At 36.5% G+C, this 22,963-nt stretch overlaps 2 protein-coding genes across 3 annotated transcripts in view; one reads left to right on the top strand and one right to left on the bottom strand.

Annotated features, from left to right (window-relative positions):
• The window catches only part of rab9b (RAB9B, member RAS oncogene family), a 1,039,984-nt gene that overhangs the window by 361,138 nt on the left and 655,883 nt on the right, over window positions 1–22,963 (bottom strand). The gene's annotated exons all lie outside the window — the stretch shown is intronic.
• nlgn3a (neuroligin 3a) overlaps window positions 1–22,963 on the top strand; it is a 315,542-nt gene that overhangs the window by 40,840 nt on the left and 251,739 nt on the right. Inside the window, exon 3 of one of the 2 annotated variants that reach the window (XM_051934812.1) lies at window positions 14,676–14,735. The exons of the other annotated variant lie outside the window; for it this stretch is intronic. Within the exon in view, the coding sequence (XP_051790772.1) occupies window positions 14,676–14,735 (60 nt within the window). The remainder of the gene's footprint in view (window positions 1–14,675; window positions 14,736–22,963) is intronic. 2 annotated transcript variants of the gene reach the window in all.

The following is a 22,963-nucleotide window of genomic DNA, read 5'->3' as shown; positions in this document are numbered from 1 at the left end:
CATTATTAAAAGATCATCAGCACATAAATCGCTCTCCACCAAATCAAGGCCACAATCCTAGGAGGACATGCAGCATTCCTGTCCCACAAAATTAAACCAGCATTAAAAATCAAACTGAATGCTGTTCTTTTCTGTAATGTTCAAGTGTTTTCTCCTTAATTCAGCTATTTAAAGGTGTTTGTACAAGGCCAAGGGTGTGTGAAAGAAGAACTATTTTGAGGCAGTATATGCCAGATGCAGTGGGGTCATCTGTATTAATTGTGTCCACATCTGAATACGAATTTAAGACTCCATATTTCTACATGCTAAAGTTACAATATCTAAAACCAGAATCTGTATTTCATCTGGCTCTGGTACTACGTGTTTTTTATGTTTTGAAGAGCAATTTTGAAAATAAATAAATAAATAAATAAAATGCCTTCTTTTCATAAATAAAATATATTCATGCAATTAATTGAAACTAGCCTAGTAGATTTATTTGGCAGTCCTTTGGGATCTAGTGTGAAAAGATAACATTTTCTTTTTTATATTTTAAGGTAGCTGCATTTTCAAGCTCTAAATAAGCCTGAGACAATTGAACTTTAAAATCCATCCATCCATCCATTTTCCAACCCGCTGAATCCAAACACAGGGTCACGGGGGTCTGCTGGAGCCAATCCCAGCCAACACAGGGCACAAGGCAGGAACCAATCCCAGGCAGGGTGCCAACCCACCGCAGGACACACACAAACACCAAGCACACACTAGGGCCAATTTAGAATCACCAATTCACCTAACCTGCATGTCTTTGGACTGCGGGAGGAAACCGGAGCACCCGGAGGAAACCCACACAGACACGTGGAGAACATGCAAACTCCACGCAGGGAGGACCCGGGAAGCGAACTGCGCCACCGTGCCGCCCCGAACTTTAAAATGGATTCAGAAAATTACATCTAGGATGTCCTGATGTTATTTATCATAGGAGTAAAGATGAATGGTTAGTTTCATAGAAATTCAAGTTTGAAGTAAAAAGTATTAGTTGAACATAAATTGTGTACATGGTATAGTCAGAACTCTAAAACACTGATCATTGCACATGAAAAGTAGTAGGTTTCATTGTGTGTATTGTGACTTCATATTGGTAGGCTTATTTACCAAACAGTAATTTTTGTTTTTTTAGGGATACTAGGGGGCTTCGCTCGCCAACCTCTGTGTTTGGTTTTTCGGATACACACTTTTAAGATTTTTTTTTCTTTGAATTGTTGCTATCTCATTAGTTTCACTTTTATTTCAGAACTTCTGTAAAAACAATATTTGTAATCTTGCAAGTCCCAATATACTGAATCTTTTTAATGAGGTCAGAACAGGTTTCACTGTTTGGAATTTCAGCATAGACAAAACGATCCACATCATCAGCAGTTAATAGTTTTTTTTTTTACAAAGTAAAAAAGTAAGTAGACTTCTGCATTGGACTCCTGTCTGTAAAGCCGTGCTATTTTCCTCTCACAGTTCCAAAGGTACATGGGGTTACCAAAGTGATACCCCAGCTTTTGTCTAGGTTTTTGTACAAGGGCTAGACAGAACGTTTTTGACTCCTGCGGTAAATTTAGCTTTTTAAATAAGCAGACAGATAAATATATATACACTAACAAAGTAACCAATAAATGCATGTGCGGTAAACTCCGTTTTTGAAATTCTCAAGATTCTTTATTTGTCACATGCATAGTTATACAGGACAACACGCAGTGAAATGCATCCTGATCTACTTATCAAAAACTGTGCAAAGTTAGAAGAATATGAGTTAAATTAACAAAAAGTCATAGATTGAAAGGTAACAGTATAGTTGAACATAATAAATAAGTAAAATTATGTGAATAAAGTAGAATTAAGTGTTAAGGTGCAATAGTGTAGTAATTATTGTGCAAAACCAAAGTTAGACTGGTGCATAGTTAAATGAGGCAGTTTGTTTGTTTGCGCTACTGCGATCTTTACTTTCTTTTTTTATATTTTCTAATTTTCCTTCTTTCATATCCTTTAACTTTCTCCACATGTGTATAGCACCGTTTTTTTTTTTGGTTGTTTTTTGAGCCTTTCTAATTTCACTTATTTCGTAGTCTCTAACCTGCTCTGCATGTGTTTAGCGTCAACGTTTGTAAACGTCTTTATGAAGTTCTAGTTTGTCATTTTACTCATTGTCTTTTAATTCTGAGCCGTACCGTACAATACATAGAACAGAATAAATCCTCAATACAGTATAAAAATAAAAATTCTCGAAGTACAGAGTAGAATTTCACATTAGATGATATCACATAATATGATTTGGATTTGTTTTAAGTCCTGGAGACCTCATTTATCAAGCTGCCTCCCCCATTTTGCCATTCAACATCTGAAATAGCGCTAATCCGATGAAAGAACCCCTCATTCCCACGTCCCCATTCATCAGGGATGACTTTACCTTAGGCAGGCAACCTACAATTTAAATAGATTGTTATTTTCTTGTGAATTGTTACATAGGCATCATTTTCATTTTTACTTTAAAACCTTTTGTAAAAACAATACTTGTTTCTTTATTTCCTGCCCCGCGCGTGTTTACATCTCTTTCTTCCCAGACGTATAATACTGCTCGTGTTGTGAAGGGTGTTGTGGCTGAACGTACGCTAAGGATATGCCTTTGGATCGTTTGCTGTCTTTTTGCTGCTTGCTAGCTGCCTCTTCTGCCTGTCGCATGTCGTTGTTTTATGAGCTCCGAGCACATGATGCTTGCCTGCCAAATGCAATCCAACAACTGCTGGATTAGAGGTCTGTTGACTTGTTTTAAATGATGGCTCACTGCCTGGTCTCGCATGACTTTGTAAAAGCAATACCAGTCTTTTATTTCTGGCCCCGGGCGTGTTTGAATTCTTTCTTGCAGGATGTATAACTCTGCTCGCGTTCGTTTGGGGTAGCTGCCGTCACACTACCCTTCGATCTTTTTAAAGCCTGTACAACTGCTGTCCTTTTTGCTATGGCCCTGGGACAGTCTCTTGGCACCAAGTCTCATGTTTATGGTCCCCATGAGACTCACCGTGGCAAGTCTCCTTGGTCTCGCGGGTCTTTTAAATGTCTTTCGAGATTATCACGTATCGTAGCCTTGCAATTGCTTTCCATTCTAGGATTTCCTTTTATATATAGAGAGATAGGCTTCTAAAGTTACTCTTTATAACGTATATTTACAACACAAATTTTAGCATAGTTAGTAAACATCTGTAATTGTAGTTAACACTAAAACTGGAGTAATAGTAAACTCTAACTGTACTGCTAAGGAAACAATAAAACTAGCAGGGAGTGATGAAAGGATCTGGAGAAAAGATGTAGTCGAGCCGTGGAGAGTGTCAAAACTTTTTAAACTAGAACCGAACAAGCAGAAAATCTTTAAACCAGGAGATAAAAAATAATATCTCTGACAAAAGCACAAAGAGGTTTTGTATGTTCAAAATCTTGTGTAATGTCATCAGAGCGATGTTTTACCCTGTTGACCTGATTATGTCATGCACTGCAATGATGCTGGATCGCTACCAATGCAACGAATAAACTAATGGCAGCACCCATAAAAAACAATGAAATCATGCAATTTAGTTTTAAACATCTTTGGTAAATGCCAACATAACAAAAAACAACTCAGAAAATGTACTCTCCATAAACAAAAACTCCAAATGGGTAAAGGAAATTTTTAAAATATCCCTTGAAAGAACCATGGAAAATTAAATATGAAATGTCATTATAACACTATTGAAACAGCAGAAGAAAAGAAAAAGTTTTTAATACTTGGAAAACATATTAACAATGCATTCTAATATAGACAGCCACTAAGTGCAGCAAAACATAGCATTAATTATAAATAAAAAATAGGTGACACTGAACTACTAGAACAAACATATGAACAGGATTTAGGAGTTTATACTGTATTAAAACAGCATTGTTATTATTGGATGGCATGGATGGTTATTGCAAGGACTGACTAGGGTAAATTAAAAATATGCTCACATTGTGTAATCCAGTAGTGATGCTACTTCTGGAGTACTGTGTGCAGTTCTGGTTACTATTTATAAGAAATTAATAACAGCCCATAAAATAGTACAGAGAAGAGTAACTGACAACATCCTTGGATTAAAGGGCATGTTGTATCATGACCAGCTAAATTCATTGAACTTCTTTAGTCTCCAACACAGAACGCTACCTAATCCACTCTTTCCAAAGACAGCAACAAAGCTGATCCTGCAGAGATCATGTAGCCTCCTTCGTGTTATGTTTATTCCAAGAAGAATATGCCAAAAGCGTTGAATATTTTTCAACAATAAAAATTTTATAATGTGTAATATAAAAATGTAAATATCAAAACATCCGCATAATCACAGTAGGAAAGGAACATCTAGTGTCCACTGCTATACTGTGATTTAGTGTACATGCTTTATGTGATATGCTTTAAAACAATCACCAGTACACTTCGGCAGTGTCTGACCAGATATCGAAAGATTTTTTTGTAATATTTTTTTTTGTTGCTTGCTCATGAGAGTGTAGAATATCAGTGCCTGACTCATATAATCCACACCGCCCATCGTACTATTGTAGCCTACTTAGTGACTTCCACATTTCCACTGACAGTTGCTGCATTTTGAACAGTGCTTAGGAGGCAGACATCTTTCTTGTCATACACTTGATCGTATACATTTTACCACACAGCTAGTGCACCACACTACTTGGTTCATTCAAGCACCTGGAATTACCAGGCAAATCACCCTGGTTCAGTTGTATGGTTCCATATGCATCATTTGTGCTTTGAAGTATAGGGTGGTCCAGATCTAATTATGCAACTGTTCGATTGACAACCGTCTCCCCGCCATTTTGGAATGCAGGGCAGGTGCTGCCATCTATCGGCAACAAAAAGAATTTTAAGTGAAATTTCTATGTGCAGGGCAGGTGCTGTGAATTCTCTATGTAATAAACTTAATAAGTTATAGTGTAATGAAAATTGCATAATTCGATCTGGACCACCCTATACATTCTGAAGTGTATAGAAACTGTTTATCATTATACAGTTGCTTTGGTCAAGCATGGGTCTGCCAGTGACAGCTCAGAAGATGTGGTGACACCATATTGGCTATACTTGCCGTCCTCACTTGGTCCCTCTACATGCATCGCACAGCTTGTAAAACTTCATACCGAATCATGCCCATTTGATTGCAATGTACAATATTCACAACAGCTTTTCTATGTAACCAATGAGACGTCCGTCAATCTTATGTCACAGTCAGGAATTTACATCTTCAGCATATTTTTTTGTGGTTACTTGATACCACAGTTGGCACAGGTTTGGTGCCAGGTGATTGGCTTCATCATAGTCATTATTTTTAGTGAAATGCAGGTATTTCATAATGAGTTAAAAAAAAAACCCTTACTTATAACTTTGCTGAGAATGGGTGTCTGCAACTACTGTTTTGTGGAATAGTATCATCTCTAGTCTGGTTTGCTCACTGTGCCCTGCAGTACCAAGTCACTGTGTGCATTGTTTAGGCTATCATTTTCTGAACTCTTTCTACAATAATGGTCTTTAAAGGTAGGATTGTTTCAAGTTGTATGGGCTAATCAGCCAAGTCCTCACAACATTCTGAATTGTCTGGCCTAATATCAGTTTCACATTGAATACACATCTGTTTATAGCCTGTTTTATTGCTTCTCTGTAGTGTGCTATACTGTGTAAATAAGCACTAGATAGGACTTCAGAACACACTTAAAAGATATATGAGTGCATTTATAAAACTGCCCTGCGATGTATATTCCTAACCCGTACAACTGTTAAGGCTCACACAGTTCCTCTTAATGTTTAGTGTAAAGATCATTCCTTGAGTGATACTGACTTCTCATAACCTATTGTGGCAGAATGTACTTATTAATAAAAAAGTCTTAAGTCATCGCTATAAATGTAATCAAAGACATTCTTTATTTACACCAACTGGTGGAGGCTCACTAGTGAGCAGCAACTCTCTCAACAGCATGTCTGCTTAGCCTTGAGAGAACAGCCCCTGTTATCGCTTAGGTTCATTTACATACAGTAGCTGGTAAAAATTTCGAGCCCACTGATGAGCACTCAGACAGATGGTACGTTCTGGGAATACCCCCTCTGCCATTAACAACATCCAAAGGTCCTGTAGTAGTTAATCATTAAAAGTCTTGTCTAAACATTTGGTTTACAGAATAAGATTTCATATATGTAAACTATTGTCACAGAATAAAGCACAAAGTTAAATGTTATCTATGATATCATTTCCTAATATTAAGTGTTCTGGTAGAAATTAAGTCACAATGTCCTAGCATAACAGGCAGGCACTTTCAAGCGCTGTTTTTTTTCTTTACACCTATCCTTGCCTGGAAATTCTCAGTGAATTGTTTACCAAATTTTTGAATGTCCACCATTACCTAGTCTAAGATATAATATATATTATAAATAAAATGTATTATTATTTGGTAACTATTGTTTCATGCTGTTAGTTCACTGATTAGAAGGCTGTAAATATGTCTAAACAATTGTTCAGTTAATACATGCTGAAGTGGGTTGGATAATGGATGGATGGATATTTTCAATTTATTTATATATAATACTAAGGGTCCCTTCCCGCACTCCCCCCCCCACCCCCGTTCGCTTCGCTCGCCAGTAACTTCGCGTCTCTGCTGCTCGAATTGTGAAGAGGGGGGCTGAACGCACCCCAAGGAAACGCGGTCGCTCCTCCGAAATCCCCTCTTAAACGGTGATACAATTGGAAACAAACACTGTTTTTTTTTACCTCCTCTTTGCTCGATCAGCTGTTGGCTTGCTTCATCTCACGTGGCGTTTCAAACATTTAAAAGCCTGTACAGTAGCTGTTCTACTCTTTGTCTTTTATTTCCAGCCCCAGGCGTAGTTAAATCTCTTGGCATTCTTAGTTAAGTTTCGTCTCGCGGGACGTGAGTTTTTGATGTTTTTTAGTTTATAATTAAAAAACCGAATAAGAATCTGAAAATCTAACAACATCACATTAAAGTTCAATAAATTCTGAAAAGAATGATACCAAACATAAATATGTAGGTTTTAAAATAAGCCCAATTTAAAGAGTGACATAAAAACGTCACCGTTGCACTTTTAGGCTTATGATTTAATATATATATATAAAGAGAGAGAGAGAGAGTAGATATATGGGTGATTCTATATACATGACTGCCTAAATCAAATGTATTATTTATATAAAATATATTGCCTGTTGGTAGTTATAGTAAACCTTATTAACATACAGTATGATTGTTTTCAGTTATTACTGCATGTGTTCATTGATCAAAAATATTTCTTTTTTGATTTGTTTATAGCCACATGCTAATATGCTGTACAGCAGTCTTACTATATGTATACTGTCTAATACCTTGCAAAGGAGCTTACATGTCTATATGAATCAAGCACCATTAATTTACAAAATGAATTTACAGTATCAGTAAAAAATTAAAATAATTGAAAATGTACTTCCAAGTTTCATGCAAAAATTGTGCTTCACTTTTTCAGTATTGACATTTTCAGGCTCTTCAGCATCATTTTAATTGGAATTTGTAGGTATTATTATAGCATACCCATCTCTTTTAAAGTTACTCATTTATTGCATGCACTCAGCTTGAACCAAAAAAAAGAAAAAAGAAGAAAGGATATATATATATATATATATATATATATATATATATATATATATATATATATATATATATATAATTGCTTTCACCGGTCATAGTACTTTAGTACAATTCTTGTGTTAAATCCTTCTTTTATGAAGCCGCTTTCAAAACGCCTTTGCTTAATTTATAAAGTGTGTCTCAAGCTGCTGCCTCCTCTGTGGCAATTCATTTACCGTCAGGCAGAGAAAGACAGGTCACTTTTCAGACGTTAAAAATGATCAGATGAGTAAGCACCTGCCTTCAGTTTTAGCACTAAAGATAGACAGAGATTCATGCATATCAGTATCTAAGATGATAAAGGCCTGGCAAATGAACATTTTACAGAGAGGCTTCAGAAGATTTATCAAAAGAATCGCTGTGATGTGCAAAAATTGGATGAAGAAAAATATTAAGAAATTCATAATGTATTTCTGTTGTCAGGTATGTCTTGTGTGTGGTAATTACAGCATATCATTTTAGTTTCTATATTTTCCCTATGGTTTAAATGAAACATTAAAAATATTCCTACTACGCTCACTGTGACTTTAAAAACAAGTGTATTGGAATATGCCCTGCCTCCTCATACTTTACAAAGTAGTTTATTTACTTCACGTTTGGGAAAGGAAAACATAATTTCATTTTCTCACTGACCCATTTAGATTTTACTTGTTATTCTTACTGACCAAAATTGTCATCAAGCCACAAACATCTTCCAGTTCTCAACCAGTGCTACTCCAAAGTATTTTCGAAATCTAATTTATAGTCATATCTTTATTATTTGCACAGGGCGATTCAAAAGGAATTTGACACTTTCAAATATGTATTCCTTGCTCACAATTTGGCACTTGATAGTTCTGCATATTGCCCTATCAGCCATCAATTGTGATATACTATAAAAGGGTCTTGAATGAAATAGACATGTAAAATTGAAAGTGTGCAATGATATATAAAAAAAGAACCATAAAAAATATTACATTTACATCAAGAAGATGCCCCTACACTTTTTAAAAATTAATAATTATGTCTCCAGCAATTTCACAGGTTAACCTCAACTATTACCCCAAATTGGATTGAGAGGATATGAAAATGAAAAGCTACATTTAAAAATGAAGAAAAAATAATTGATTAATGTTAGGATAGTATGTTGTTTTGTTTGTGAAAAGTTTAAAATCCCATGTAAGATAGTTTTGATTTATCAGCAAGATCTGCAACAAATGAAAGCCATCTAGATTAGCTCTGTTTACATAGACTGATAACACAGACCTGCAATTGGCTCCCAAGTTTCAATAAATGCTTTCATATAGTTTGATTTTAGCACTGTTTGGCCATTATACAAGAATTGTTTTATGTGGTTGCTCTGACAGCAGTGATGTTGTTATGGAGGCTTCTATGGCTTTACCCCCTGATCTCAGGGTTGTAGCCCCTGATCTGTGAAAGCCCTCCACCCATCTGTTCAATGCATGCATGCCTATAGCCCCTGATTTACTGTATGCTAGCCATCGTTCTTCTGTGTATCGTTTTGATAATAGCCACCAACATCATAAAAACCCATAGGGGGACCCCCCCCCACGCACACCCCTATAGATGTGAACAGCACGCAAACTCCAGTCGTTAGGCAAAGCCCTCTGTAAGTGCAGACCCTAGTGACACCCCGCCTGACAGTAAGAAAAAAAGAGCAAGTACAAGTAACAAATCAATATATACATTCGATACAAAATAACGAAACAATTTTATACGAAACATGTAGCTCAAAGTGCTTTACAAGACGATAAGGAAATAACTTATAATTACAAAGACAAAAATCTGAAATAAATTAATAACATACAAAATAACACATTAAAACAAAAAAATATATAGAAAATTACACAATACAATTAAACAAAAATATATAAAAGAAGTGGTATGGATCATAAGTATTGATTAATTCAGTATTAATTAAACACGGTCTTTAAACCTGTACAGCCCGGACACAGGCAGGTAGACATGTTGGTTTCACCACACACACGTTTATTGTACATATTTACACGTTCCAGAAGTGCACAATCCCAGTGCTGCAGCACCAATCACCCCTTAAGTCCTTGGCCACACTCACAATGCCTTCAGTCTCTTGGTCCGCCTCCACTCCTCTCCTCTGAGCTCCGTCCTTCTTCCACCCGACTCTTGCTCATGACTGGAGGGAGGCGGCCCCTTTTATACACCCCGGATGGACTCCAGGTGCATCCTGTGGAGCTTCTGTAGCCACACCCCTGTGTGGCGGAAGCTCTGGCGGTGTATCCGGAAGTCCTCCGGGTGTCCACAATCCTCTTCCCCCCAGCACTTCCGGGTGTGGCGGAAGTGCTGAGGTCCAGGGCTCCCAAGGCATCGGGGCGCCCCCTGGCGGTGACCATGGGCCCCTACAGGGTTGAGCTTACAAGCTCTGTACCCGTGGCCCCCAAAGCAACCAGGGCTTTGTGTTCTGGAGGAGGCACAAGCCCTCCTCCGGTCCTCCTGGGCATCCCGGCCGGGCATGAACCCCAGCCGGGTACCACAACACACAGTTGTTGCCTGTGTGCAGCTTTCACATTCACCCTTTTCTCTGTGTGTTTTTTTTTCTTTTCAAAATTCAAAGTCAATATATGTTAGATTAATGGGTGATTCTAAATTGGTCCTGTGAGAATATGTGTGTGTTTGGGCTTTGTCATGGACTGGTGCCATGTTCAGGTCTGTTTTTTTCAAGCAGGGTTGAGAATGTTTTTTATCGTTTTATTATTGCATGGGTAAATAATTAATATTATTTTGTAACCCCAAGCTAGTGATATCCAAACATTTTGGGGGATAATAAGCTTTTAACCACACTGGAGGCTCCCTCAGATTTTAAGTGACTTTTGTTTCTTTGTCCATCTTAACTGCTAATTCTTTTGGAGTACTATAGTGCATATACACAATAGGGGCATGGCCATAAGAATATTGTTTATAGTTGTAACATTACACATGGTGATTAGACCTGAGATGTAGGGTTCATTTTACCTTGTTGTAATCATACTTTATTTCCAATACCAATCCTTATTTTTAAGTGCTCTCGACTACATTTTCAGACCATAAAGTAACTATTGCCGACCGATTGTTAATGAACAGAGAAGATAAAAAAAGATACAAATTTAGATAGGTTTAACTTTTTTTCTTGATTGGGAAGCTTTAAATTTAAAGTGGGTAGCATGGTGGCATAGTAGTTATTGCTGATGCCTTAAAGCTCCTGGCTGGCATTTCCTGGGTACAACTCCTGTCTGTATGTTTTCCATGTAGAGTTTTCTCCAGGTACTCTGTTTTTCTTCTATATCACAAACATGTATGTGATGTCTGAATTGTGACTCTAAACTGCCTGTGATGTGTTAATCCATACCACAGCAATCATAACACATACACTTCAGAACAGATTATCCACCTCAAGTTAGGCTTGTTCGAGCAAGGCCAGTGATTTGAATGGGAGAATATCTAGGAAAAGATTGGGTTGCTGCTGGAAGAAGTGTTAGTGGGTTCAACTAGATGTGCTTACCCTGTGGTCTGAGTGTGGATCTCAATGCAGTGACCGGGACACTGTGCTGTAAAAATGGCGCGATCCTTCAGATGAGACATAGAACTGAGGTCCTGACTCTCTGTGGTCATTAAAGATCCCCTGGCACCCTACATAAAGAACAGGGTGTATCCCGATGTCCAGACTAAATTGGCCACCATGGACTAGTCATTCTGGCTCCCCATCATCCTTTGTCTCTAATTAACTATCACTTTCACCCCTTTAATAATGTGGTGAGCATACTGGCACAAAGTGGATGTTGTGTCATCATCCAGGTGGATTCCCTCTCACTATGTGAAGTGCTTTGAGAGGAGAGAAATGTGCTATATAAATGAAAAGACTTATTATTATTATGATTAATCCAGGGATGGTTCCTGTCTTGTGCCCAATAGTGCCAGAATAGGCTGAAGCTTCCTGCAACCCCCAAGTTATATAAGTGGCTTAGAGAAAGTGTTTCCAAATTAACATTTCATTCATTCTTGACTCTTTGCTGTTTGTGAAATAGGAAATGGAACTCAGTAAGAAATTAGTGAAAATATCTTGATATTGTAAGAAAGATAAAAAAGACTCAATTAAAGATAGCATGGATGAAAGTGAATAGAATAGAGTAAATAAAATGAAAGGAAAAACAACCAAAAAAATGCAGACTGAGCAGCAAAAAATATAACACATGAGTTTGATCATCTGTAATTAGACAATGAAATAGTAAATGTCTTATGTTCAACTTCATTTTCTTCACATTTTGCCATATCTGGCAACTGCTTAATGTTCTGGTTGGGCATCTTTTTGTAGTGTTATTCTATAAAGGTATCTGCCAAGTAAAAGATACTAAAAAAAAGTATGGCTTAAGGCTATACTTAAAAATGATATTAATGAGTATGGCTTGAAAATATATTTGGTGTTGTTCTGTGCTTAAATGTTAGTATTAATCTGCAGCACATTTTGGTAATACCATTCACTGTGAATGGCAATATGTCACGTTCGCAATTGACTCCTTAGGGTCACATGTTACACCATGGAATGCTGTGCACACTTGGTGATTCTTTTTGGGTTTATACTGTACACATTGCTTTCCATGAACTAACTTTATAAAAATTGAACTAGCACACATTTATAAATTGTTTAGTTAAAACATTTATTTGCAGTGTTTTCTGAATTTCTAGTCCAGCAGTAGCGGATTCTTACAATAATGTACAGAAACTGTGTAGAAGTGTATGCTGTACCAAGGTATATCAACTCATGAAAAAGATATATGGATTTGCAATTAAAATAAGAATAGTATGACAGGCTGCTTTCTCAGTAGACATACCACACTTCTCTTTGCCTTTGCCTTTGTTCAGTTACTAGTTCTTCCACTACAATTTACATATTCTCAGTGCTCACAGCGTATTCTCGGTTTAATCAATATGTTTGTAGACAATGCCAAGCACCAGATATGTCCAATGACCAATACAACAAATGATGCTCATTAAAATGCCAAGATACTTTCTTACTGACTTCACAGATATGATATACACAGCCCAGGATTTCAGCAGACTGACGCACAATAAAACAGAGTGGTTTTGTGATTAGTGGCAGTACAAAAAGCATAGATTTACCTGTCACTGTTATTTTAGGGTTTCACAGCAGCGGTGACATTCTGACAAATCTTCATCCATTATTAAAGTCAAACGCTTCAACCATTTAGGCTTTCCAGTCTACTCCAAATAGCAATTGCTGTCGTTTTCCAATCTGATGCATGTGGTATCTTATAGAGGGCTGTTTTGTAAGATTTTTTTCATGCCAAGTGCCATACCTCATTCTATCCCAAGTTTTAACTAATATAAAAATAAAAATACTCTTGTGATTTTCATCTTTCCAGATTAGTATTTAGTCTTACATTGACAAGTAATATTATTTTGAATTGGAATACTTATTTATAATTATCCGTAATAAACAAATGCATACTTCACTATAACTGTAATATTTCTGTTTCTCACTTTATGATCGAATGACCCCTAAATGAGGAGTACATTAAATTAAAGTGACCTTTATTCAGTCTTACTGGTTTGTAAGCCATTTTCGCATGTATAGATCTTTGAGTGATGTTTGGATTATTTTTTTTTTGTCTTGTTTTGTTTTTTCTTTTTAATGAATTTTGTATTTTACATACCCAAAATAACTAATTCTTAGGTCAACATGGTAGCTTGGCAGTTTTTGCCTGTATACTCCTGCAATGTTGCCTAAAGCTTTCATTTCTTCTAACATTGAAAAAATAACAGCAGAAAATAGTGCTACAAAGTTCACCAGTTTGCCTGACATCAATAAAAGTAGCCGTATCTTTGTGGACAATTATTGTTTTCAGAGTGTCTGCTTGTCACGAATGAGCATTTATTCAAGTGCTGTGACCTTGCTCAGTATGAAGCACTTGCTGTAAGAAAATAAATGGACTCTCCATTGTTAATTTTAGTTGTAAATTTAAACCTTACCTTACTAGATTGGCTTTGTTCTAAATAGCAAACAGAAGTGTGTCATACTGATTAATGAACTCTGTGGTCGTATGAGGGAATGACAAGTCGAAAGGCAAGATAAATGTCAGATGGCTTTTAAGGACCTGGAACCAGAAGCTGCAGAATCAGTTGCCCTCCTTGGGTAGTTTGTCATTACTGTAGAGGCTAAGGAAGATGACACAGTTAGTGGTAGTGCCCCCCACAGCCTGCGGCGGTATTACATATCTGGGAGGAACCCGGATGGTGACCCTCTGACACGCAAGTTATTTGAAATATTTAGAAACAATTAAAAAAACAAAAAGAAAAAATGAGTGAGGATTTCGTTTACTATTGGTGGAAATTTTTAGCCTTGTACAGTATATAAATTTTACTCTTCTGGAAATTTAAATATTAATTATATTGCCGTTATTGTCATTATTTTTATTAAGTAAACAATTTCCTAATTCAATGCTAGTTTAAAAAAGCGTTTATGTTTTCAAATGATTGCATTATTTCATGAAGATATTAAAGACCACTATTAATAAGCAATAGAATATACCCTTTACTGCTACTAACACTATTTAACAATAAATAGGTTCAAGTACTTTGTTTTAATGGTTTTCTTAGCATTGTTAAAGGCACTGTTGTTGTATTTTACTGCATATTAAAAATGCACAGGAAAAGATAATATACTCTCCCAAAAGTCCATGGACAGTTTACCTTAAAATGTAATTTTAAAATGTTAATATAATTTCTTTCATTTAGAAAAGTCTAGCAAACAGTCTAGGAACATTTAAAGCAGCAGATGTGAAATCTTACTGTCTTGGATTTTTCTTGCATAGTTTGAAATCACAGATTTTTTTTTTCTATAGTCAGTATTTTTCACATAATTTTGTCAATCATGCTATTTTGAATATTCTTGTTTTGTTTTTTTTTGTTTTTTTTTTCTCCCCCCCTTGATCTGATCTTAGGAGTCCACGTTAAGAAACAAGGAGACGATTTATCTGATAATGATGGTGATGAAGATGAAGGTATTTTTCTGGTGCTTGAAGCAGATGCATGATCTGCATATTTTAAAATTGTTCAATTACTTACTGATTTACTACACTTTTTGTTTTATTTTAAACTGCACGTGTCCAGTTTTTTTCTTTGTATTCGTTTTGCACATTTACATGTGTTAACACAGAAAATAATGTACCTTTTGGGTATAAATGTAGAGTGGTTACTATATTATTGTGTGTGTATTTTAACAGGAGCAGGTAAGTGCACTTCATGTGTATCTTGTTGATATGGCTAACTTCATGTTCAGATGGTATGATGTCAGCTGTGTTTTGTTTTATCACTAAATATAATTATGTTCTTATATGACATGGAAAATCACTGTTATATAAATTTGAATTATTAAAAAGCTTAATTTCGAAGTAAATATCCAAAAGTTTGAAATATTCCAAGTCACATATATAGCTTTGTGCTCTTCAACTTGTCACATGTTTTACTTAAATTATTTTTTAATGTTTTGTTATATTTTATTTTTAAATATGCCAGCAAGTGATCTTGCTTTAATGAATGCTTTGTCTTTTCATGATTGAAATATTTTACATTGTAATAGTTTGATTTGTTTTAACTGCTTGAAAAAAAAAAAAGAAAATCTTTTTGATATTATCAGAACTCTTTTGTTAGAAATTGAATCGCACAGTAAAATGATCTTTATATTAGAAGTTAATAGATAATATTAATCTGACACATTCCAGGCAAACTTTAGAATATAATGTTCTTTACACAAATATAAGTTAAGCATATTTCCTAGGTACTTTACAGTAAATTTATATTCAGCATTCTTACATCTGCACTCTCCTAGCAGTACTACTTTTTTCCATTAAAAATTATTCTTAGAAAATATGAAGCACTTTATGCAATGCCATGCATGCACTCTACCCTGTTGGGCTTTAAACTGTAATGAATCTGCATGGTTTTACATTATTATTGTGTCTAAATTTTACATTGAAGAATAAATTCCACCTGGTAGATAAATGTGATTCAGTACATGCCTCTTTACATGTTCTTGGAGAATGTTTGACGTTTTGAGTATATTTGCTGATGCAAAGTATCTGCCACCTGCACCCAGTATTATAATAGTAGGTAATGTTTTGTGTAGAAGCCCCAGATTGTAGATATGCGCACTACTTAGCATGCTGTATCTGAAAACATTCATATAGGTTAGTCCATTAAATGAGGCAATTGTCAAAATAATGAGAAAATGTGTAGACGTACAAATGGATATACTGTAATTGCTGTTCATTTTAAGCTCCACATTTAGATAACTTAAATTATATGTAAACAGTACTGGTTTTTGTTCCATTGTGATCTGGACAAGCATTAACATTTTCATGCTACATTGTCGTAATTGTTTTTGAATTTAATGAAGCATTTTCTTATTCACGGCTCCATTGAGTTTCCTCAAATCTCATAGTTAAAATTAGACTGAAAATCTTATTATATATTAAATCATGGACTTGACATGGCTTTGAATATCTGCACTAAAGTTTCAGGGACACGTAATTGATATGGTCCCTGAATAAATCTGCTCTTGAAAGTGTTCTCCCATGGGCATTAGGAGCTCTTGTGGATGGTATATATGCGTAAATAATATTGTGTATAAACACTACATAAAGGTGTTCTTTTTTTATAATTTCTTTCTTTAGTATGTTTGCATTTGTTCATATACATAAATATGCACAGAGTTATGTATGATTTACATAAAGCCTTTAATGAAAACAGTGCATTAGCAATACACTCTACTAATAGCCCTCACTGGGACAGTAAAATCAATTTGTTGACTATGAAAAGAATGATCTAAGTAATTTATCAAGCATGTGTGCTGCTTGTATCATATCTGTCTCTAATTATATCCAGACTGGTATGGCAGACTGGAAATGTTCTACCTCTTTTTTTAATTTATTGCAAGGAAGTGCAGGGTTCTTAAGGTGTCAGCTTATTGAAGCTCAGTGATTTTGTGGCTCCTTTTTACCATTTTTCTTTTTTTTCCATTGTTTATAACCCTGCTCAGTCCTTCATTACCCTATTTCTGCAAAATTCATTTTTCATCCTTTCTTTTCTTTACCAATTGAGCTGAAGTATAAGAATCTTGTCAATACAATTGCACAACAGCATCTTTATTTTACAGGCTTTCTTACAATTTGGGCAATTACTAAGGCAGAGCTACTTTCTGAATATGTAATAAATTGTAATCCTGATTTGTAGTCCTAAACACAGAGACCCACAAAAAACCTACAAGTCAACGCTTCCTCATACCCATTCTGAATTTCAGAACAGTCGTCCACCCAAAAGTTCACCAGTTGCAATGCAATAACCTTTCTTCACTTTTCCCTGTTACTTGGACATGTTTAGTAATCAAGAGAAATTTTAATTTTCAAAAATCAATGATCTACTTCCTGTTTGACCTGATATCGACTGATAACCGTTCCACTTTGGTATATGTTCGCGTTATAAGATATCAGTTTTCTGCTAAAGAAATCTACGGGATGTTCCTCCCCATTAGGGCAATTAAAATTGTCTGAAGCTTTTATTTAAGAAATCATAATTCCCTATCTTCTTAAAATGCATTATTTATATTTTCAAATCCCAATTAAGCCCTCAACAATTGGATATGTGCTACGTTATTGGAAGTGCTGTGTTTTGAACTGCCTTAGACATTAAGAATTGTCTATCTACTGTGTAACCTTATTTTTTTTAACCAAGTAGCCCTACCTACACTGTAAAACAATGAAAAAGACTGCTCTTGTCTTTGTTTAGCAGGTTTCTTTCCATGCTACATTTTAATATGGAGTGTAAACACTTTGTGTTTTATTCCTGCCTCCTTGTTAAACGCAATTTAACACCCCTTTAAGCAACTTGTCTTTTCCTGGACAAGCTGAGTTCCCGTGGGTGCATCCTTTTCACTGTTTTCAGACAACTCTTGTACAATGCTTGGCCTCCCATAGGAGAAGCTTATAATTTTATTGCACTGTTTGGTAACCTTTACATGATCTTTGAGTTACATTTGTGACGCCCCATTGTGGTGGATGTAATTGGGTTCCATTCCCTCCTAATGAAATGTCATTGTAATTAACTAACTGTACTACTCACATTGGGGAAGACTTCTGCTTGCATGCCATTTAGGCAGAGTGGACTCCCCAGATTCCTTGAGTAAGAAAACAAAACACAGCATATTATATATCTTTTTTGTGCTCATAAAATGATATTAATTCTCTTTAATAAATCTGCACCCTAGGTATCATGGGAAACTTAAGTTTTAGTCTGACTGTTTCTGGTTTGAACTTTATAATGTCTGCTTAGTTATGTTCTGATTATCTACGCATGCTGCCCCATCTCATGCAGCTCATTTGTGGCTACATGCATGTTGTCCATTTCTTGTGGGTTATCATATAACGGCACATCAGTGGCAAAATACATCACTAAGAGATTATTTTCATTACTTTCCTAGGTAAATGCCTTAACTGTGGTCCAGTGTCTTCCTTTTTATGCCTTCTAAATATGATTTATGGCTAACGCCATCTTCTTATTAAGTATTTGTCAGTATGGCACAGCAGTATGGAAGTGTAGTATTGCATCCTTAAAATTTCCAAGGTCTGTTGTTTCCAATGTTGGGAGCAGACACCTCACCTGAAAGCTGTGCACTGATTACTAACTATGTGTCTTATTGTTTCAGTGAAGCCTTACAGGTTTCTTCACAGCTCCTTTACATCCAAGAGTTTTTTCAGTCTTGTGGAGTCATATTTTCCAGTGCTGTTTTTAGTACATGTTACTAAAAAATGTACTAAATAGAAAATCCTTTCTATTTTAATCAATTCTTTGGCTTAGATCGCTGTGTTCTGGTGGTTTTCACTTTTTATATGCTCAAGCTAGTCTCCAAACACTATTTGGTATGTTCAGTTTGCAGGCGTATGTTTCCTTAGGAGTCACTAGCTCTCTGGAAATGTGTTCTTTTGAAATTGCGGCATTAAAGTAACCGAACAATGTAGAGATATGATATTAAAAGGCGATATCCCTCCCATAGTGATACGGCGGTACAAAAATCACACGAGAGAAAAAGATACAGTGATCCCTCGCTATATCGCGCTTCGCCTTTCGCGGTTTCACTCTATCGCGGATTTTATATGTAAGCATATTTAAATATATATCGCAGATTTTTTGCTGGTTCGCGGATTTCTGAGGACAATGGGTCTTTTAATTTCTGGTACATGCTTCCTCAGTTGGTTTGCCCAGTTGATTTCATACAAGGGACGCTATTGGCAGATAGCTGAGAAGCTACCCAACTTACTTTTCTCTTTCTCTCTCTTGCGCTTTCTCTGATCCTGACGTAGGGGGTGTGAGCAGGGAGGCTGTTCGCACACCTAGACGATACGGACGCTCGTCTAAAAATGCTGAGAGATTATCTTCACGTTGCTACCTTCTGTGCAGCTGCTTAGTGAAGCGACATGCTGCACGGTGCTTCGCATACTTAAAAGCTCGAAGGGCACGTATTGATTTTTGCATGTTTGTTTTTCTCACTCTCTATCTCTCTCTCTATCTCTCTCTCTCTCCCTGCTCCTGACGGAGGGGGTGTGAGCTGCCGCCTTCAACAGCTTTGTGCCGCGGTGCTTCGCATACTTAAAAGACAAACAGCCCTATTGATTTGTTTGCATTCTCTGTCTTTATGACAGTCTCTGCTCCTGACGCACACTCCTTTGAAGAGGAAGATATGTTTGCATTCTTTTAATTGTGAGACGAAACTGTCATCTCTGTCTTGTCATGGAGCACAGTTTAAACTTTTGAAAAAGAGACAAATGTTTGTTTGCAGTGTTTGAATAACGTTCCTGTCTCTCTACAACCTCCTGTGTTTCTGCGCAAATCTGTGACCCAAGCATGACAATATAAAAATAACCATATAAACATATGGTTTCTACTTCGCGGATTTTCATATTTCGCGGGTGGCTCTGGAACTCAACCCCCGCGATAGAGGAGGGATTACTGTATACCTTAGCTTTCTTTACTGACAACTTTACGCGGCATTACAGACGGAGGAAGCCATAGCATGACAATTATCAAGGTGGGAACTTGATGTATACAGTCTGCCATTTTCCGTCGCTGCGCTGAAAGGTTTTTCGGGACAAATAAATGGTTCGCCCGTCCACAGGCTTCAAAGTGTCTTGGCAGCAGTCCAAGCCTTATATACTGGTTGCTCCACGTACAGGCTCTCTCTCTGGTCTCCAAACAAGGACAGGAAAGGACTCAACCCCACCTCCAAAAATACAGGAATAGCACAATGCCTACTTGCAGTTGTCTCATTCTCCAAACAAGGAAAGAAGATTTTGTGCTGATAGAGGACAGATGTATACTATTCTGTCTTTAGGCTGACTATACATTCTTCCAGCTGTCTTTGGCTATCTAGTCCTACTGTATGCTTGGCTTGGCAATTCTAAATGCTGAGCCCCTTTGTACTAAGTCTGGCTCAGCTATGCATGCACAAAGAAAAGCAAAGCAGATTTTAAAATGTCTGCAGAGAGACAGTGACATTAAACTTAATATTTTAACAGCGTAATGGGATGGTGTCCCACTCTGCTCCTTCAAGACTCAGTTTGACACACCATTGGCTAACTGCTGTCACGCTGTGATTGATAAGTGTGAGCCTGATAATGGCAACTTTTCAGGGAGTCCACGATGAAACATAACGTAAGAAACTCGGCCCACTTCTTCTTTTAGCAGTACTTGTAGATATTTTAAATAACATGCATATTCTTATTTTTGGAAAAAAAACAAAAAAAAAAAATATCAGAAAATCATGAGTGCCATACCTTAATAGATTTTGATGTGAACATAATTTGTAGCTTTACAGGCAGTGGCACTGTCAGACCTTTCGCCCACATATCAGTCCCTATGGAGTTTTGCAATGAGTGGGTGGAAATGTTTCAGTCCTTTGACTTTCTGCAGAAAAAACTTGTTTCTTAAAACTGGCATGCCTAGAATTGCTTGCATGCATCATCATCCTCTACATCTCTAGAGGTGAAAAGTATAAATGATTTTTTTGTTAGAGGTTGCCATCTTACTAACTAGGGTCAGGTACATAATGTGAATACAATTCCATAAAAAGTATTTATCAGCAGTCACAGTAAAACTAATTTTGATTAGAAAGGGTCAGTATAAAAGCCTTTAACTTTTTTCTTTTCAGTACAAGAATCATTTGTAAATCTAGAATTTACTGAAGTATTAACCAATTCTGCCTGTCACTGAACTGTTACTTTTCTGATCTATCACACTTCTGTCTAGATTACATTAGATTAGATTAGAAAACTTTATTAATCGAATGGGGAAATTCAGATGCATAGAGCACCGTAAACGTAACAAAAGAAGGATACATACTCACAAATAATACAGCCAATCAATCATCGATAAGTTAAAAATAAATGCAAATAAATAAATGCATATTGTGCAGATATCTCAAAATAATCTTAAAGAGTATGTTGGGGTGGAAGCATAGAATTGCCTGCCTAATATCAGTGGGCAGAAAAGACCCCCGGAGGCGCTTCTTAGCACACTGTGGTGGAATGAGCCTGTGGCTAAAAATACTCCAAGACAGTGTCTCCTGGAGAGGATGCAGGGGATTTTTCATGATGGCGTCCAAATTTTGCCATCCTCCTCTTTAGCACAATAGCTTCCTGTGTACCCAGGGTTCACCCTGTGATGGAGCAGGCTTTCCTGATAAGTTTGTTCAGGCATTGTGCTTCTTTTAAGCTTAACTTGCTTCCACAGGAGATTGCAGCATAGAACACCCCACTGGCTACGATGGACTGGTAGAACATTTCCTGTAGCTTGCTGCATCTCCTTAGCAAGTACAGTCTGCTCTGGCCCTTCTTGTACAGCACCACTATGATGGCAGTGGCCGTTTATGTGAACCTCCAGGTACTTCTAGCTCTAGATCTAGTCCCCATGAGCACCTGCCAGGTGAAATATTATATACATTATATAATATATACCCACAAACATTTAAATAACCAAATATCTATCCACTAAACCTATTCCATCAGTATCAGGGCAAATCAGAAACCAACCGTTGCTTATTCACCCATACTTACATAGTCAAACTAACAATCTAAGGAAACTTTCTGAAAGTAAAGTTTATTCTTTAAAACAATTGCCATCAGCTCTGAGGATGAAACAAAGATGTTAGATCTGCTGAAGTTCAGTTATTATCAAGGTATGTCATCTTTAGAATTCCACCTGGCTACTTAACATTCATATGGGAAGAAAACTGGACCTAGAGGAATTCATCAATTCACTTTAATACTATAAGTCATTGAAATCTGGGAGGACATATGTTGTTCCATAACATTCTTAGACTCACTTAATCATACTCAGAGTTGTGCAGTACTTTGTCACTGCTGTATATTTCAAAGTGGTTATTTCAATTTTTATATGGTTAGCTGTTTCAGGAAGTGGTTTGTAGCTATTAACCACCACAATAAAAGGACAAAGTCTCTGTGTGTGTCTTTGTATCTGCGTGTCCATCTAGTTGCTAATGACTGATAACTTTCTGTGGTATGAGTGAAAATAACAATAACTTGATGCACATATAGGGAAACCAAAGCCCCGACATGACTAGGTAGTAGCAACTACCACCAGTTTTTCCCAGTGGAACACTTCAACTATAAGGGTGATCAGATTGTCGAGCAACATTGGTAAAGACAAGTGTCTCTCTCTTAAGAGGAAAAGGCCGTCACAAGAGAATGGGATTGGGTGCATATTATTATACCAGACCAAATGGACAACCCATGAATCAAATAAAAACATTAGGTCAACGTTGATTACTTAGATTTCATCCAGTCTTAGATGGGTAGCACAGTTAGTGTAATGTACTTGGGCATTAAAGAGAGATGCTTTGCTTAACTTATTAGGCTAGTTAGATTGATAACAGTGAACATTTTGCTTTCATAGGGAGCTCAGTTACATATTGAAGCAAACAAAACCAGGAGTGACAAAATCGCTTGTTGGAAAACTGCAGTTCCTAATGTTATTGAAATAAGTTGTTATTCTTGCTTCCATCCCACCACTTTTAAATAACTACTGCCACATTATACATTTACTTACTATATGTAATTTCCGTGAGAAAATCAACAAAATTCTTTGTGAGCTGCAATTTACTATTAAGCCTCATCACTGCAAATATTGTATTTGAACCGCAAGTCTGTAGAAAAAACACATA

Source organism: Erpetoichthys calabaricus, chromosome 12 (genome assembly GCF_900747795.2).
Source record: "Erpetoichthys calabaricus chromosome 12, fErpCal1.3, whole genome shotgun sequence".
Taxonomy (NCBI): Eukaryota; Metazoa; Chordata; class Cladistia; order Polypteriformes; family Polypteridae; genus Erpetoichthys; species Erpetoichthys calabaricus.
This window is presented reverse-complemented; position numbering and strand designations above follow the sequence as displayed.